This window comes from Vigna angularis, chromosome 3, assembly GCF_016808095.1.
Source record: "Vigna angularis cultivar LongXiaoDou No.4 chromosome 3, ASM1680809v1, whole genome shotgun sequence".
NCBI classification, from domain to species: domain Eukaryota; kingdom Viridiplantae; phylum Streptophyta; class Magnoliopsida; order Fabales; family Fabaceae; genus Vigna; species Vigna angularis.
The window spans coordinates 8,166,190-8,186,491 of record NC_068972.1 but is presented as its reverse complement, the minus strand read 5'-3'; the positions used below and the strand labels follow the sequence as shown (position 1 = coordinate 8,186,491).

At 27.3% G+C, this 20,302-nt stretch overlaps 1 protein-coding gene across 2 annotated transcripts; it reads right to left on the bottom strand.

Annotated features, from left to right (window-relative positions):
* Positions 1–15,140: 15,140 nt before the first annotated feature.
* Positions 15,141–19,904, bottom strand: LOC108324301 (uncharacterized). Of its 2 annotated transcripts, XM_017557216.2 has the most exons (11): positions 19,748–19,904; positions 19,347–19,518; positions 19,097–19,141; positions 18,729–18,848; positions 18,436–18,581; positions 18,139–18,286; positions 17,957–18,040; positions 17,445–17,560; positions 16,500–16,564; positions 15,669–15,759; positions 15,141–15,560 (listed from the first exon to the last, which is right to left on the bottom strand). In XM_017557216.2, exons 2-11 carry the CDS (start codon positions 19,474–19,476, stop codon positions 15,336–15,338), a joined length of 1,170 nt encoding a protein of 389 aa, XP_017412705.1. In that variant the 5' UTR covers positions 19,477–19,518; positions 19,748–19,904; the 3' UTR covers positions 15,141–15,335. The 2 variants fall into 2 exon arrangements, with proteins under 2 accessions (XP_017412705.1, XP_017412706.1); XM_017557217.2 differs by lacking the exon at positions 19,097–19,141.
* Positions 19,905–20,302: the final 398 nt, after the last annotated feature.

Genomic DNA, 20,302 nt, shown 5'->3' with positions numbered 1-20,302 from the left:
ACAAAAATACTCTTATATATTATGGATTTTGAGTTTTAAGGTTAACGGTATTTTAATAATTTTTACTTTTAAAACTTAAAAAAAAAAAACCCTTACTCACCTCTCTCTCATTCCTCTCAACCTTTTTTCTTTCATCTCTCTCACTCCAACTTTTTATTTGTCATCCATATCCTAGCCTCAACTGAACAAAAATCAGAAACACTCGTCTAACTCTAATTCACCTTCCTCACTTATCTAATTTATTTCTCTTTCATCTCCGTACTCTCTCTTACCCACACAAATCCAATTGAAGTGAATTCTTTCGGATAAATCAATACAATTAGGAGGATTCGAGAAAGGACATCAATTCAAATCCTGAACTTTCGAATTGAGAGAGATATTGAGAGAAATCAAGAATTCTCACTAGAAATAAATAATTCTCACTATTTCTTAGATTCATGGATAGGTTGGGACAATAATATCATAAAAAATACTTAAGAAAAAACTAAAATACTGATAATTTGAAACAAAATATAATTACAGATCTATGTATTTTTTTTTTGTACTATCTCTTTTTTACTATATTCAATTAAATTGGAACGAAATATTTCATCATTTTTTGAATTATTTTTTTTTTATCTTAGTTGTTTACATCTTTTTTTTAGATTCGAATCTAAAAAACGTTATAATTTAATTAAAAACACCCCGCGACATCGCAATTTGTTGTTCTTGTTTTTGTTCGTTCATTTGTTCTCCACTTTAATAACAAAATAATTTTGTGTGTAGGTGAGAGAGATTATGGAGATGAGATAAAAACAAATTGGGTAAGGAAGGAAGACGAGTGTTTAGTTGAAACTATACTAGGGATGATAGAGAAAATGTTGAAGTGATAGAGATGAAAGAGAAAGGGTTGAGAGAAGTGAAAAAAAGTTTGGAAGGTTTTTTGTTTTTTCTAGTTTTGAGAGTGTAAATTATTCAAATACCCTTAACCTTAAAGTTTAGAATCCCATAATATATGAAGGTACACCCACGCAGGCGACAAATCAAATCATTAATTTTCCTAATATTTTATATAATCATACTTAAGAGATGAGATCACGGTGAGACAAATTTATGACGCAAATGATAACTAGAACATCACGAAACTAAGTGATTCATGAAATACGTTAATTTACTGAACTGTAAAGATTAGTTTCAATCACATGATTTCTCAGGACGGTTTTAAAATAAATCAATATTTTACATAAACATCTCAACAACGACTGAATTAATTAACTCTTGTAGGAAAAAAATTACCGATACGAAATATGGTAAAGAAAATGTTTATTACAAATAAAATACATGAATTTAACCTATTAAATAATATAAACATTAGGAGAGCGGCACTTGATTGTTCCAAAATTTTCAAACTCTCTAAAGTTTAATTTCATGGTAGACATCTTTGTTTTTATTTTTTTTCGTGAATGTAATTTGACTTGAAAATACATTTAAAGAGGGAAATTGATAAAATTACCCATGACATTGAAATGTGTTTCGGTAGATCCAAAACTAAAACAGGACTCAAGTTTGAAATTCAAAAGAAGTAGCTACATGTTATGAAGTGGGACCAATAAGAGGGGTCCTAGCAGATATTTAAGGTTGAATAATAATAATAATAATAATAATAATAATAATAATAATAATAATAATTAACTGGTGAAAGTTGACATTATTAAGAGTTTGTATAAATTGGAATTAATTGTGTTCTAACTTTTATTAGAAATTTTGTTCTCTGATTTTGTGTTACATCTACAACATATCGTAAATTTTTACATTTTATTAAAAATGAAGGAGGTTAAGACGTAACATTTTTTTCCAGTTTTTAAATGTAATAAATTCAAATGAACTCCTTGGTTTTAAAATATTAATGATTAACGAAAATATAACTTTACAACCTATGTAATATTTTTTTTTAATTACTTTTCATTTCATTTTAGCACGAAAAGATAACCTCAAAAAAACGTCAATTTTAAGTTTTAAAGATTATTTATAAAGGAATCTGCTTATGAATTTAAAAATGTAATGATAACTCAGTAATCCAAAATGTAATATTATTATTTAAAATTTAAAATTTGGTTGTATGGATTCTAGATTGAAATGGAAGCATGTTTGGGTCACATGTTGGGCATATGGCATTTGTGGAATAGTTTGTTAGGAGAAAATTAATTAATGGATAGTTAAGCTGGGCCTAATTTAAAAATAAGTGTTAATATCTGGATTGCTTCTTACAGTAATTGTTCACCAAGTGTGGCCTTTTAAAATACATTCATACTTTTCCTTTTCCAATCGCCGGTGGAATATTGAAATCTACTACTTTTCGCGTTTCATATATATTAAAACTTTCACTTTCTTTTTTAGATTTTTTTTTTAAAACGGCTTCATGTATGAAAACGAGTGGAATCATAAGTCATTGGTAAATCTTGAGAGGGTTTAAGATTTAAGCATCCTATTATCATTGTCAAAATAAATTAAATAAGATTACTTTACATAAATATAAATAATATATATATATATATATATATATATATATATATATATATATATATATATATATATATATATATATATATATATGTTTAGTTGAATTTGTTGAAGGATCTGTCGTCCTTCCTATACTCTAATCCTTGATCATCTAATCCTTTTCGAGATAATATAATTCATTTTGATGAGTTGTTGACTAACAAAAGATACTATGCTTAAGTCGAATATCTTTTTCAAAAAAATCTTTATTTTATTATGATAGATTAAAATTATTTTACTTGTACATCAATCAAATATTACACAATATATTTTTAGGCAATAATTTGTTAATTACTCATTAATATCGTATTTAATATGGCCATCACGAGCTGGTCCCATCATGAGCCGATCGATTATTCATAATGAATTATGAATTTCTCACATGCCGACCCGTACATATTATACAGTACAATATTATTAAAAAATTTATAGATAAATTTTATAAATGTAATTCGATTGAAACCAACACAAAAGAATTATCATTACTTTTCATATACAACTTTAAAATAATAAGTTTATCAATATTATTTTTATTTAATATTTAATTCTCTCATTTTTATTCAGTATGAAATTGGTGTGTGATTTAAACTCACATCTTAATTACTCTCAATAGTAAAATAATAACAAACAATGATATAAGATTTGTGTGTGTTTTAGACTTATATCTTAATTACTCTCAATAAAATAATAATAACAAGAATAATAAACAATGATAAAATAATATAGATAATGTAGAAAAAAATAAAATAATACATAAAGTTAATATTTAAAACAAAGAAGTAGTATAAATGTCATGTTTCCTAAAACTTTAACAAAATCATATATTATATTAAACTCTAATTCGATTGAATATGATGGAATTCACATTCTTTATATTTTAATAAAAATATATTTTTCATAATCCTTTTATTACTTAATTACTTAAAATCTTGTTCTATGCGATTTAAAGTATCAATATAACTTATACCAATTTCATATGTTATCCAGAAAATTAATATATATATTATGATCAAATTAAATCAAGTCATTTTTTAATGTCGTTTAAGTTGGACACGGCTTAACTGTTATGGTGATTTTATTTTTTTTTTTAATTTGGACCTTTTGGTAAACTGTGTACCCAAGTACACCATTTCAAAAATAGACAAATAAATAAATAAACAAACTCTATTATAAGAACTCGAGATATACTTTTTAAAAATTAAAAGAGTCAAACATTATTTACATTAATGACAATTAAAACGAAAACTTATTCATATTAAAAAATACAAATCAAACTACAAATCTTACTTAAAATCTTACCATGTGTAAAGACCAGTAACACTTCAACAATTCAAAACCACACATCAAACAGTGAAGTTTATAAATTCATGGTCAAAATAAAAAAGGCCACTCAAAATTTATATAAAATGAAATTTAAGTGCATATAAGAAGCAGTGTCTAAAAGCCGATTAATTCAACAATTATCGCCTCATCAAATCATTGCTCACATGCAGGATTTATCTTTGAAATCATAGATTTTAGAATGTTTGGTATTGTCTTTTGTTAATAAGAAACTAATTGAATGAAATAATTGATATTTTAAATTTACATAATCAGTTAATGTATTTTGATCCGTATAATTGGTCAACACTTAAAAATGAGTTTCTGGCAAATAACTGTATGATTGATTAAGTTTGGTACGTAACATAACATAAATGATAATATAAATGAAAATGTACTACTTGTTACATTTTCCTGTGAAGCATGTTCGACACAATTTAATGCAACAACTTATTTTGTTTACCCTTTTTTATTCATCCTACATCAAACCCACTATGCAAACTTCTAAATTATAATTTAATATGTATATACGGATTTCTATATTAGAAAATATTTTTAAAATAACAAACATATTTCAACATATAATTTAACTAACAAGTAAAATATTAACCGTAAATAAAAAACTCAATTTTCAAATTATCATTACTACTTATATTTACTACCCCCAATCATTCTACATCATTAAAAAGTCGAAATCAAATACAGTTTCAAACAATATTTACTATAAAATTTAATAGATATAGACTCTTTAGTACTTAACTCGCCGTGTCTGTGATTTTAAATTATTTTGTTATAATATTGTGTTTGTAATATTTTTAGTTGCTACTTATATTTGGATTATTTAAGATTTTCTTTTTAATATTGCATTTGAAAATTTTAACGTCATATTAGACTGTTATATTTTTTTTAATTTTAATTTATTTTTATTATTTAGTGTTATGTAGTAAGGATATTTATGTAATAACATAAATATCTTAGATATTTTAGACAGTTAAAATATCAGTCAAAGCCACTAACCACACTTTTAGGTAAGGTGGTTATTTTTATTCTTTATAAATACAGTGACAGGACCCAAGTCCAGGTACGTTCTCTTTATGCTCTAGAGATCCTGAATAATATTTGAGAGCAGTATCCAATTACTCTCTTCTGAGCTTCAGCTCCATAACTCATATCTGACTTGAACGTCGGAGTATCTTTGCAGGTACCTCCCCCTCCTTTGGTGAATACGAAGGACAACAGTTGAAGAAATGCAAGCATCCCAGACATCCAGGAGCAACAGAGACACACAGGAAAATGTACACCGAAACATTTAGTTTTTTAAATTTTTTAAAAAGGATGGTTTATAAATATAATAAACGGTTTTATTTTTCTTATAAAATTTATTATATCATAGGTGGTAGAGTGAAAAGAAAAAATGTAGCAAGAATTTTCGTGAGAAAAAAGGTAAAAGCTTAATGATATATATATATATATATATATATATATATATATATATATATATATATATATATATATATATGTAAAAGTTATTCAGAGTTATAATTTAAAGATAAATAAATAATTATGATCTCCGATAAATATTTATATAATTTTATATTTTTATAACTAATAAATGTAAGTTAAAGTGACAATTTCCGAATTCCAAAATACGATAACATGTTCGTCTATAGCGTGGACCATAAATAATTATATTATATAATTTAAACTTAAAAATAATAATGTTTATTACATTATTTAGTTATGATTTATTTCTAAATGTTTTGAGTTGTTTTAAATTTTATGTTTAAATAAATTTTACATTATGTTTTATTTAAAAAGGAAATTTCAATTTATTAATTGATGGTTTACTTTTAATGATATTCTATGTCTAAATAAGAAAAATATAAGTAAATATTCGTAATTATTGTTCAACCTTTGAAAAGTGATACCGTAATAAATAAAAGAGTTACGGGCTAGCATAAAGTATTCTTTTGAAATGCGCGTACTATACTACTATACTACTATACCACTATACCCAAACCCTACTAATTGAAATTCGTAGTCTTACGTTTACATTGATGTATAATTTAGGCAAATACGTCGAGGTAGAGGGGTTGAAATTAAATTACGTTAAGATTGAGGGGTTGAATAGACTTAAAGATTATTGGTGGGCTGAAACAGAAATGAATTTTTAAGTGGAAAGACGGCGTTGTCTTTTGCGTGCATTTATTAATGAGGTTCCATGTCTCTTTCTTTTTCAACCTTTTTCAATATTTTAATTCTCTTTCACACCCTTTTCTTTGCAACCAACGCCTTATTCAATTCACCATAAATCGTTTGTTGGGTAGAATTAGTCACTCAAAATTAAGGCAAATCGGCCTTCTTTTTGGCCAACTTTCAAGGAACATGCACAACTTCTTATCAGTGCATAATTTAATAGCAGCCATCTTACTTGAGAAAAAACATCAATATTTAGATAATATTTATTTATATATTCTTCAACCTATTTATAATCTAATGCAATTTTTTTAAGTTTTCTGTTAGGAAAAGAAAATCACTTAATGTACAGCTCTATATTAATTACTTATCATCACAAATCACATCAAACTTAATTTCAAAAAATTAGTATAACACATAAAGACTAACACATGTTAACAACTTAATATGTCTAATCGTCTTTCCTCAATTGTATAGATTCTTCTTAATTTTTTTTAATAATATCATCATTTCTATATTTATAATCGAGTACTAATAAAACTCATCTTTAACATAATGTGATTTTTTTTGTTATTCATCGTGTGTGATAATTTTACTTATATAAATAAGAGTATCATCAATTTGACAATTATTAACACATATCACATCAATACATATCTACACATTCAAAATATTTTAGTAATGTTCAATATTTCATATTTTACAATCAATCATGTTCATTAATTCACATATCATTGTTAGTAAAACATATGATATATCACATCATTAATGAATTAATATCTTTAAACTTTTTTCACGTATTTATATACACTTATGCAAAATAGTTATCAGCTTAAAAATATATAAATTATATCATATAAATATCATATAAGCAACACGGTATTTCTTTGGTAAGGTTCAACTAGAGAAAAAAATAGTCATTTCATACTTGTTATTTCTTCATCACTTAACCATAACACGAGAGAGTAACAAGTTAATTATCATAATAAATCTCATTTTGTAATGCATGCTAGTAAATAAATAAAATATTATATATATGGGATTAAATTTTATGAGAAAAATAAATAAATGGTAATATTTTGTTTAGAATGCACATATAATAATATAATTAATAGTTAATAAAAGAACTCTAAATTTGTATTATTCATTTTATTTTTTATGAAATAATAAAATATAAAATGAAAATTAACGTTTATCCTCTCTAGTGTATTTTCTTGTACAATCTCTCTCAAATATAACCAAGTGAATTTATTAACCTTCTTCTTCTTCTCATAATACCTCACCAAAATATTAGAATTACAATAACAAATAAAGGTATAAATACCTAAAAACCTTTAATATGTTATTTATCATGTTCAAGACCCGTGCTTGAGTTACTATGTCATTGATCTAGGGGTGTAACAAATTTTGTAAAATGCAAAATTAAGTAAAACACATATATGACGACGAGTCAATTCAATTTATTCTAATTAGTTCGTCGCATATTAATTAAAGAATATATTGATTTAAACTGAATTACTTAAGAAATATACCTGTTAAATATAAACAAATATACAAAACTAAAACTTAGATGATAACATTTTGAGACACTGACTCGTATATAAACAACTTTAAAGTTTTGTAATGAATATAGTTAATTCACTTATACTAATGACTAAGAAGTACATAAATATAGAATAATATTAGTTTTAAGTGATAATAAAATATATACATGAAAATTGGAAGTATTTGAATGTTTTAAAATAATAAATATTCATAGAATGGTTTTTTTTTATTTACGGTAATGTAATAACTCGATAATTAGAGTTGAGAACGTGGAATAAGATGTGTTGGTGGAGTACGTGGAGTGATAATATTGGTCCAGTTGTTGTGGTGTGATTAGAAGGTGGAAGAGGTGCTGATTTGTTATATTGCTTGAATGATTGGGATCACAGGTGGGTGGACACGTGGCATTATGCATTAATATAGGATGAATTATTGGGAAGAGAGTTTGTGAAGATGATGAAAATATGTTATGAGACGGAAGAAGATAATTGGGTGTGATGCGTTTCGTGTGTTGAATGGAAGCATATAATTGCATCCATAATTGCCATTTCTTCCTCTTTTCCGGCCCCTACAAATTTGTCACCTAATAATTTTTACATTCTTCCCTCTTATAATATAACAAAAATTGAAAATTAAAATCCAAATAAAACACGTTCCTCTTAAAAAATTAAAATGTCCCTATTTCAAATTATATTATTCAATGATTTTTGTAATCATATTTTAACTTCCTTTTATACCCATTTCAATTTAATTTGAATTATGTCCTTCTACTTGTTTATACGAGCATTTAAAATATACCACGCCAGTAAAAACTGTTATAACAAAGGTTTTTGAAGCATTAAGTTTCTGTTTTTCAATTTTGTTTTCCTTTTCTCCCCTCAACTAAGTTGTTAGAAAAAAAAAAATTATCGCAATTGGTCAAGATGTATGTGGTTTGGTCAATTATTTTTAAAGTAACAAACTAGATGTTTGATATTTATTTTTTAGAGTATGGTGGTTAAGATGAAAAAACTTACTAATATATTTCTATCTATCGAAAGTATAATTAAGAATTTGATGGAATCCAACTAATCCAACTCATTCGTTATTGGTATTTCAACCTATCAAGAAATAATATTTTTTTAAAATTTAAAATATCTTAAAAATACATATTGTGAAAGATATTGAAATTAAAATTTACAAGACCTTGTTGGCGTGTTTTTTAAACTTTGACAGCAATTCAATGATGAAAAATGTACTGAATTAAAATTTATCCGTAAATACGTATGAAAATATCTGTTAGACTTTGAGAAATGATTAATCAATCACATTAAAAAAGTGTTTATAATTAAATAAAAACGAACAATATTTTTTATGTTGATGACAATGTTAATTGTATAGAAGTAGTTTACATGTTTCTCGGATTAATTTTGTCATTATGTATATGTATATTTTACAACATGATCATGGGTTTTTGTGATTATGGATCACTCAAATGAGAAAAAAAAAAACACGAATAATTATGGAATTTAATATAATTGATCATGCTGGAAAATCCATGGAATCATATATAATCCTTTATGTGAATATTTGAGTATAACCATACATAATCAATTACGTCAGTTTTTAAATATAAAGGATTATCTCAATTATTTTGAATCCCTAATTGTAATTCGTAACATAACTACTTGGGTCTTGAATGAAGTAGAGGATCCTTTGAAAGTTTTATTTTTATCGTTTAATATGATTATTGTACACGTAAGTAAAATTGAATAAAGTGATAATCAAAATTAAAGTGTTTACAATTATACATGATGTTTTAAAATTTGAGATTCAAAATATGAAAATAGTGTTTATTTATTTCATTGTGAGAAATTAATTTCATAATAACAAGTAAAATTTTAAAGTAAAGATCTTAATTTTAACATCTATTTAATATATTAACATATTTAGCAACAATACATAATTTGGTTTTCTAAGTATTATTTGAATCAGTCATTGTTTTGATAAAAAATATCCTCATTAATTATGTACGTGTATGTGTATGAGTATGAATAATATCTTATTTTTTCATTGAGTATGGAGATGAATATCCTCATTGATTAAATCTATTTTCTCTTATCAAAATTTTTATGCAATTATCTTTAAATAAAGTATCTAAATTAAATATTTTTTATATTTTGTATTTGAATTTTTCTACTTATATATATATATATTTGTATTTATTTTTTACATGATAATGCTTAACAAATAGGTGTTCAATAGCATAAATAATAGATAAAGTAAAAAAATCATCTTATTTATTTTTCATTCTTAAATTTTGTTTCGATTAAATAACTATTTTTTTAACATAATTTCTATTATCTTTCAATAGTTTCACTATTGAATTTTTTTCTCAAATCTCTAATATATTTTTTATTTTATTGTATCAATAATTATATATCTTGTTTTTTCTTTGTGCCATTTTATTAAGTACAGTGTCAAATTGTTTTTAAGATCTAAATTTGATTATTTTTATTTTTTAAAATATTTTTTTATGTTTATTTTTATCGTGTAGAATATTGTTGTGATATTTTTTATATAATTGTTTTTATTTCCATATTATTTTTTAGCATTTTTAAATATCAGGAATCACCGTGACGGAGTTAATATTAATCGAGTTTTAATAATTGAACAAATTGTTGCGACTGCCCATACAGTAATATAATATAATTAATAATTATTATTTTATTATTTGTTAAAGTAAGAATTATTTTTTGTTAGAAATATCCTTGGAATTGGTGAACAAATTTTTTTGAAATGATATATAATAATTTGAATAGGAAAGGAAGTAAGCATATATGATGGGTCGTACACAGTGGTATCGTGGATAACCATCTTTTCCACTCCATACCAAACAAACCCTCCATTCAACAAACCACCTAGTTACCTTCAAAATTAAACACACCACATCCTAATAATTAATATTAATGTTTCTTTTTAATTGTTTAAGTTTATTTAAATGTAAAAATATCATTTTATATCTAGTTTGCATGAGTTTTATATAATTTTTATATAACAAAAATATTTGTTTTTAAATTATCAAAAATATATTTTCACAGAATAAATATTAATTTAATCTAAGTATTAATATATTATTGTTTTAATATAATAACAAACAATAATTTTGGTAAAAGTACTTTAAAGCAGTTAGTTTTTATTTAAACTTTAATAAGAATTAAGATAACTAAATACATATCTAATCTTTAGTAATTATCATACAATATCTTTATACTGATCCAATAATTTGAATTTTAATATAAGAAGTGTAAATTATCATAATTATTAATTTGTTTTGGTGATTGAAAGTGGCGCATGGCCTAAAATTTGGTTGGAAGCTAGGTAGCTAGAAAGTTATAGAAAATTTTAAAATATTTAATTCAATTATTTGGTGACAGTGGTATCTTGAAAGCGTCACCCGTGTCGCATGATTCTGCTAAGATAAGATCTCAGACAGTTTTTGTCTTCCTAACTTACGCATTCCCACGTTCGATGTATTTTTCTTTCTTTCTAAAAGATAAGTAATTATACATTATTTATAAATGTATCTAGAGTGAATTAAAAAAATAATATTAAATACCACTTTTTACTTTCCAAAAGGGTAAGCTTAAATACTACTTTTCCAATTTTTTTGCTCTCCATAGTTACAGTTAGAATCTGTTGGTGTTATTTTATCTTAATGTAATAAATAGGAAAAAAAGAAGTAAACTTATATGGCTTTATACATTTCATTATTCTGTAATTATTAATGTTGTTTTTTGTGTAATTAGATAGGAAACATGATTTAAGATTAAATATCTTACATCGCTGTCGCACACTCATACCATCGTTTAGAGATTAAAACAAGTGTCAACTCAATTAACCTTTATTAATCTAATTTCACTCTTTGATTAGAAAGTTAAGTAGATAGCAATGGATAGAAGATTCCATGAGAAAAATACTATAGTGTGGAAAAAATAAATTGTGTCTTTCAATACTAACGTAACAGAAAGTGAAGCGTTGAGAAAAAACCTTTTACTTAAAAGTTCAAGACCTCATATATATATATATATATATATATATATATATATATATATATATATATATATATATATATATATATATATATATATATAAATAAATCATGAATATTATTTAAACTCAATATTAATCGATAAAATAAATCACCAAATAGTTATGAGTATGACACACTTGATTTCATACTAAACGAAATAACTTCAAGTGGAAAGTAACTATTTTTTCACTTATTCACAGCCACTCACAACCATAACTAGTCATTAAATTGAAAAATACTAATAAATCGATTTTTTAAAGATCTTATGTTGTGGTGCTTTTAAGAGGAAATAAATGTTAAAACAATTCAGTATAGTAAACAAATCCATATAAAATATTAATACATTATTTTTAACTTAAAACTTTCATTTTTTTTTACTTCAAAGTAATATTATGAAATCTTTTACTTATATATTAATTATCTTATATTTTTTTGCCTAATGAATTTTTTTTTTAATTTATTTTGAATTTCTAACTTTTTACATTAAGATACCTTATTTCAAACACAAGTATGTTAGAAGTGTTCAATCTTAAATTTTAGAAATTTTCATTCACTTTATATCATAATTGTCTGAACATCATTAAGATGAACTATTAGTTTTAATATTATTGTAAAGGTTTTTATAAAAAAAACACGTGAAAATTTTAACACCAATAAACAGTGAATATCTAGATAAAATAAAAACAAAAACATCATTTATAACAAAAAGAACTTAAAATAATAAACTTGTGGATTTTTTTTCTTATATAATAATTATTTTATTTATTTTTACCTAAAACTTCGTCTTAAATTCCTAATACTGTGTACGAGCATATATTGCTGTAATACTAATCAGATACTAATCAGACTTCAGTTAACAACCAAAATTACTATTACAACAATAATTATTATTCATTAATATATTATAATTTGTTTTTATTTTTATTTTACTCCTAAAATTGAGCAAAAAATAGACTTATAAAAAAAATGATCTATCTAAATAAAGAAAAATGTCTTGGAAGAAAGTGCAGTGTTTATGGAGGCGAAGAATGAGTGGAGAATTGAATTGTCACAAAAAGTATGATTGGGTATTTGACGAAAGTTTCCAAACATAAATGTTTAGTTAAATGTCAACATAGTTATCTTATGTAGGAAAGTGAAAGTTGCAAGTTGGAAATTTTCTTTTTTGTTGTGTTGAGTTGGACACAAATAACATAATATATGCTAGTTGCCAATAAATTAAGACACAAAAATGCTAATTTCATGGCACATTGCCCTCCATTTGGGAAATTAAGGATGCTTTCAAATTCTCCATTTCTCTATCTGCCTTCATCGTCCTTTGCATTGTCACTATCAGTTCGTTTGTCACAACCCACAAACAATTAGGTTCAAATTTTTATGCATGTTTCTTATTTGACCCTAAAATAAAAAAAAAATAAAGAGAAAAATAACAAAACAATTTATTATTTAATTGGCTGAGAAAATTTAAATTTGATTATCAAAATGCATTGTCAGGTAGGATTAGAAACTTTAAGTGTGATTAGATCTGAATCAAAATTAGTCTCAGAAATATTTAAAATACGAGGCTTCAACGATACCACGAAATTCTATCCAAAAATTGAAGTCAAACTCTAAACAGTGGTTAAAAAAAATCTCTACATGAATTTGAGTTTGACACGTTATTTTTCTTTCAGAAGAAAACTATATAAATTAAAATAATCTAAATTAAGCAGTGCATTAACGCGTTAAATTTTCACACAGGGCCTAAGAAAGATGCTACATAAGGCAACAAACTTCATTTACAAGATTGAAACAAGTCATTTTCTTTGGACACAAGATATGAGATTCTATCCATAAAGCTTAATGTTTAAATTGTTGTCATTTTCAAACAACATGTAAGTAAATTAAAAACAGTATATGAAATTATTAAGGCCAAATTGATTACTTTTTATTTTAAAAAAATCATTTTCAAAAATAGAAAAACAAAAAACACTTGTTTGATGTTTTTTCTTTTTTCTTTTTTCTTTCCAAACTTTAAAACAATTTTCTAACATGTTTTTTAAAAAGCCGAAAAACGAGAACAACGTAACTATTTTTAATGAACTCATAAATAATCTATTCTGTTCTTTATTCTCAATGTATATTTATATATAAAATAGACTTTTTAAATAATTAACTCTAGATATATTTAAAATTTTATATTTGTATGATGAAAATAATTTAGGATAATCCATTTTTGTCGGAGTTGTCTGAAAACGACACCCTTTAAATCAAATTTTAAATTTGAAATAATCAATCACTTGAAATGAAAAATAAAATAAAAAAGTTAATTGAAATTTAATTAGTTATAACTGTTAATCGGACTCTTTAATTTTTTTCAAGCAAATTCTTTTGTAATAGAAAAACAAATGTTATATTATCTTCATGAATACTATTAAACAAATGAAAAGATAGTTATAAACATCATTTTTAAAGAAAAAGAGACTATTAATCATTGATTATAACTTATACCGAACATATCCTTAAGAAAAAAATAAAAAATATGACAATGCTTCTCCTTTTGGATGATCAAACCTCAAACACCATAAATGAATACCATACTCTAGTGCTTTTCATACGTAAGTTTTAAACTGAATTTCAGTTATAAAAAAAATTCTATTAAATTCACGCTGATACGAATACAGTGTGAGTCTTAATAAGACTGGGTTCTTAAAAACAAATAAAAATTAATTCAACAATTAATTATTTTTTGAGCTGTAAATGATTAGATTAAACTCACGTCTTATAATAATTTTGCATTGGAACCGTTATAAGCAAGGAATAATACACGGAATTTATTCATTGAAACATCAAATATTACTTTATTAAGACGGTGCTTAGTGGAATTTTCAGTTTTTTTTTCATGACAAGGAAAAATGGAATAACTTGGTGCTCCTTGCCTTCGACACACGTCAGAGCTGGAAAAATGGATGAAATAGTGTGAATAGAGAAAACTTTTCTGATGATAGTGGAAATAATGGGAATTTGGCTCTCTTTTCTTTGAAAATACGTACTTATAATCATGTCACCAAACGTTTTTTTCTTTTTCTTACAAAATGTATAAATTTATTTTACGACATCATTTTGTAAAATGAAGCTTAATGATTACGCACAGTTAATGTAAAAGCTTTTATAACATAAAGTAGGGCTGCTGTTAATAATGGGCATCTAACAACATTCATTGGGCTTTAGCAGAATTAGGACTACTGATCGAAAAATATCCCTTTAAATTTGGCCCTTTTTTAATTTCTGAACTGCATCAACAATTGTTATTTGTTATAAATTATTTACTTTTTGGACGGCAATGTGATCTGAGAAGATGCCGAAGCATCTTTCACAAGATTCATATTTTGTTTTCCGGTCCATGTTAACTTGAAAATGTGAACATCCCTATAAAAACATGTAAATATAATAACACGCAATTCATGAATGGACATCAAAGCCAATAATATGAAAACGATGTAAAACAATCGAACCTTTTGTTCTAAAATTGCCCGGGTCCAGGAAAAGCTTATGTTACTACAGTTTTTACTTCCAACATAAAAATAACAATATGGCTTGTGTACAGTAACACCACACCTCCAAGCCAAGGACATAACATAAAGATTTTTGCTTTAATCTTACGCAATGCTACAACAGGGATTGGTTACCGAAAATTTTCAACCTCAAAAGCACAGGCTGTTCCATCAAGTGAGGCCGAAACAAGGTAATCCCGATTAACAGACACAGAAAGAGACTGAATGGCATCAGAGTGTCCCTTTAATGTTTTTACACATTCACCAGACCGGCTATCCCACAGTCTCACCTTACCATCCACACAACCAGTAGCTACATATGATGCGCCGAGCCATGTCAAACATGTCACTCCATCCTGTCCACAAGGCAAAATTCCTTTAAAGCACAAGATATAAGCCAGTGTATGGTGAAAACAGACCAATTTAGTCTCTGAATGCACAAACAAAGCAAGATTACAACAAACCTCGTGCTCACAGGTGGCTCGGGGTATTAAATGCTCTATATCCCAGATGATCAATTTTTTATCCATGCTTCCAACTGCGGCCCACGAATCACTATCATACAATTTCAAGGAACAAAATTATTGATTACTTAAAGCAAATTTAAGAGAACAAACTATTCAAAATTCCACATGTATAAACTATTCATATTTGAGCAAGGTTTGGATCATTTTGCTCTCTCTTATTCCTCGGAAATAAGTAGAATAATTTCTTGAATTGGTGTTTCTACTGTAACCAAGTAACTTCTGGTTCAGCTATGGTAAGTCTAATAAATTCATGAGGCCAAGGCCCTCGGTTTTCACTCATCTTAATAAACTAACCCTATTATATTATGCCTGTCATCCTGATATCAACAAGGGCACGTTTGTTTCACAGTATCATTGTTTTCCCAATAATCCTATTCCTTGGAATATTATACCCAGGAATGATATTCCTATAACCGTGTCTGGTTGGTATTCAATAATTTTAAAAAGAAGTAAAATTCAGTTATAGCATATAAACAGAAAAATAAGATAAGAGAGAACGATGTAGTGCAAATAGGTAGTTATTGTGGCGATAACTTCCATCCCACGGGAATACGCAGTCTAAAATGTGAAGGGGTCATTTTTTTGGATGTAATGTTATCAGCTATATTTTCTTAATCATCTAACAAAAGTAGGAATATTTATTCTCATCATCATCATTGTCTTCATCCCTTTCAGAAAACCTTTCCGTCCATTAAAATTTCTATTGTACACATGCGAGATTTGCACATATAGATAGAATATGAGAAGTCTCTTAATCGTAATACATACCTTGGTGAAAACCCAACACACTCGATGGAATCTGAATGAGGAGCAAGGGCATTATTATCAACAACCTGTCAAACAGGAACATGTTTCTTAGAGACAAAATGGGACGCTAATAAAATCTGTAGAATGCAGATACAAACAGACAATTAAAAACGGCATAAAGTGGCGAAAGTGTAAGAATTTGCTGTCATAAAACAGGACAAGATAGGCTACAGAATTAAGGACAAAATTCTTAGAAAACTTTGGTTCCTCCATAAAACACAAAAATAGTAAAATTGAAGACCTCCTTAAGAGTCTAGCTAGGTTACAGACTGCCTAGCTGAATTAACTAATTACTCAATTTCCAAACCCAAGCCCACCAAGTAACTATTATCCGTGTACATTTGAGCATGACAAAGATATACCAATATCGACCATGTATATTGGAGAAAGGATGGCAGCTGGTTTGAAGTTAATGTCGAATTAAGCTTCAGACTATTGTGAACTTTAAATTAAAACATAGGTACAATATAGTCCAAAATTAGTCTTGCTATTCGCTCTATGATCTGATTCCCATACATGTTCATATGATTGTTCCCTTTAGCCCTTGACAGGAAAGAGGAAATTACAAGACAACAGTAGTCCAACAAAAATTGTTCTTCAGTCAAATCTTTATAACTGATATTGGAGGCTATTATTCTTTAAATAAATGCCAAGATATTTAGCATCAATCAGTTGATTAGAGATTTTACCTCGAATTTCTTTTAAGCAACTATTGTCTCAGACATTTTTAGCAACATATATAACTTTAAGTCATAAGACACAAATTTTAGAAACATTATCAATAGTCAAGACACAGCCAAAGGCTTCTTAGAATAATGAGACATACCCGAAGGCAAAGACATGAGACAAGACCAATAGACTAAAGAAAAGGGTGCAGTGAATATCAAATGCAACGAAAAGACATACTCTTCCTGTGGTAATATTCACAATATGAACAGATCCATCCTTAGAACCAGAAAGTGCGAGAGTTGAAGTTGAATTTATTGTCAAGCATGTTAACCCCTCGGTATGATATGGATGGCCTAAGCAAACTCTAGAAGGTTATCAAAAGAAAATAGAAGAAAAAAAAGGAAAAAAAAAATGTTTGCAGATGACAGGAAAATTATTAGATTTTTGTGAAACTATCATGATATAATGTACATCAAGTTTTATCACAGGAATGGTGTCCCTACTTTATATAAGAAAAATAGATAAAATATGCATGTGAAGTTGCTTTTAATTGATTTTAAAAATTGCTCAAACTACATCCTATCCTTTTTTCTAGTGGAAAATACAAGAATATGTTTTCAAAATAAAATAACTACAGAGAGTTGCAATGCACAAACTATTTAGACTGGAGGCATGAATAATCGGCAATATGTATTACCGGGGAATAGAAAGCAAACACAATAAACACAAATAAAGAGCAATTTACATACCCCGCACAACATGAGTGCTTTCTGCACTTTTTGGATTCCATATTCTCAAGGTTGCATCGTTAGATCCAGTGCATATTATTTTCCCTAAGGTACCAAGTAAGAATAAACAGAAGCGTGTAAAATTATATGGCACAAATAACAACAATTAACAAAAAATGCACTAAGATGAAGAGAAATACTACCATCAGGAGTAAAATCGCCACAGCTTACACTATCACCATGACCAATAAATGTATTAAGTAAGGCAGCATTATCAGTATTCCACATCCAAATGGTAAAATCCTCAGAACCAGCTAAGAGTATATGTCCTCTTGGATGCCAACTAAGCCACTGAAAAGTTTCATGACATCTAACTTAGCAACTATTTACAACAGGGAAAAACAAGAAAAATAAGGGTGGATTTTTCTTTACATTTCTAGTTGATATTTTCTTTTACTAATAACTACAAAATAACATCTTGTTTTGACTAACAATCTCACCTCAATGCCCCCTCCAGGACCTTCAAGTTTTTTACCTTCCAAATTTCCTGATACATCCCAGACTTTAATAGTTCCATCTAAGCTTCCTGATGCCAAACGCTGTCCATCATAGCTAAAAGCTAAACTAGATACAGATTCTTCATGACCTGCACAAATTTAATAATAACAAAAATCATTTGGATATTCAATAAACTGCAAGTAACATATCTTGACTTTACCAATTATTGTGCAACAGCACTAGTCCTAAATGGAAAGATATCAATTCATAAGTAAACCTGGAGTCATGCAAATACCTTGAAGCTCAAAAGCCCAATCTCCTTGGCCAATCTTCCAGAGAAATCCTCTGTCATCACCACCACCAGTAGCCACTAGGGCTGCATCAGTTGGGCTGGAGGCAACTGAGTACAACTCCCCTATATAAGAATTCAAGAAAACAAAGAAAATACCATAAATTCCCTGGTAATACATTGCATACATAAAATACACGACTTCAAAATTTGAAAAAAGGAAAATAATAATAATAATGACAATGACAATATATTGTCAATAAAAACATTGAGGAACGTCTACTAAGAATCCAGAATTTGACCTCAATCTAATTAAGTCTCAGCAGAACAAGGATACCTATGCCTAAACACAAACAAAAAAGTACAAAACTTACCTGTATGAGCGGTGAATTTGTGCACAAAATCACCATCCTCATCCTCTGAAACGGTTCAAAAGAATATCACTATCAAATATATTATCACATACAAAAACAATACATCTAAATTCTGACACAATGAAGGTATAACAACGAAAATAACAGTTGAAAATTTTCACATAATAGAGAAATAATACACAAGACATGCCACATAGAACCCTACTAATATTGAAATTAAGGATGAGAAGGTTTTACAGCAATTCCCTACCAAGTTCAGAATCATCATCAGCGTCAGGAAGATCTTCATTATCCATTTCAACTTCATGGATAATGTCAGCCTCGTCAATGAAAGATGGTTCGTTATCGTCTTCATCATCATGGAAAGGTGGATAACTCATTGTCTTTGCTCAATTGTCAATGAAATATTTTCAATACTCAACCTGAGAAAAATCAATCATTATCATATAGCTTCTTTCTTTGTCCAACCAAAATTAAATGCAAAAGTACCTTTAAGGTTTAAACTTGTGAATAATCAATAAGTACGGACCATTAATAAGTATACATCATAGAAGTCACAAGTAAAGGTGAATTTTAGAACTTAGGCTAATGTAATGATATGCAACTGATAAAGAATAACGGAATTTAGAACAGAAAGCTAAGTGAAATTACCGGAAGAAAAGGGATAAAGAGAAGTGAATCTTTGGTGAAGACTTCACTAGTGGTTTGCGTGCAGTTACTTGCTTCTCTCACTTCTACAGCGACAATGGAGGGTGCTAAGTGGAAGACACGAAAACGGGTCGGCGTAGGACTGTCAAAACGACCAAACCCGCACCCGTTTGACCTAATTAGTCATAACGGACTGGACCGACCCGGTCTATCTAAAAACTTACCAATCTAGTCCGGTTCGTTTAAGGAAAAAACGACCATAAGGATTGTTCCACCTGAACCCCCTTATTATTAAATACACCTTAATATTAATGTAAAAAGACTAAAATATTGTTCTCTACCTGAAACGGGTTGTAGAATAGAACCTCTCTCGCAATAATTGATATGTATGGCATGTTTTATTCATTTATGATTACCATTTGTATGACTCTGAGAATACGAAGTAAGAACAGAAGCAGGTGAAGATGTGGATGTGTTTGATGAACATGAATACTACGCTTCACCCCATTCTGGTTTCTTGCTTGCTAAGCAAGGGTATCTATCTTTAATGAATTCCCA

Excerpts from the sequence above, each read along its gene's own strand:
- LOC108324301 (XM_017557216.2), bottom strand. The coding sequence starts at position 19,476 with ATGAGTTATCCACCTTTCCATGATGATGAAGACGATAACGAACCATCT. Across the intron at positions 18,287-18,435 it reads GTCCTGGAGGGGGCATTGAG|TGGCTTAGTTGGCATCCAAG; the intron begins GTGAGATTGTTA and ends GAAACTTTTCAG. Across the intron at positions 15,561-15,668 it reads GAGCCACCTGTGAGCACGAG|GATGGAGTGACATGTTTGAC; the intron begins GTTTGTTGTAAT and ends CCTTGTGGACAG.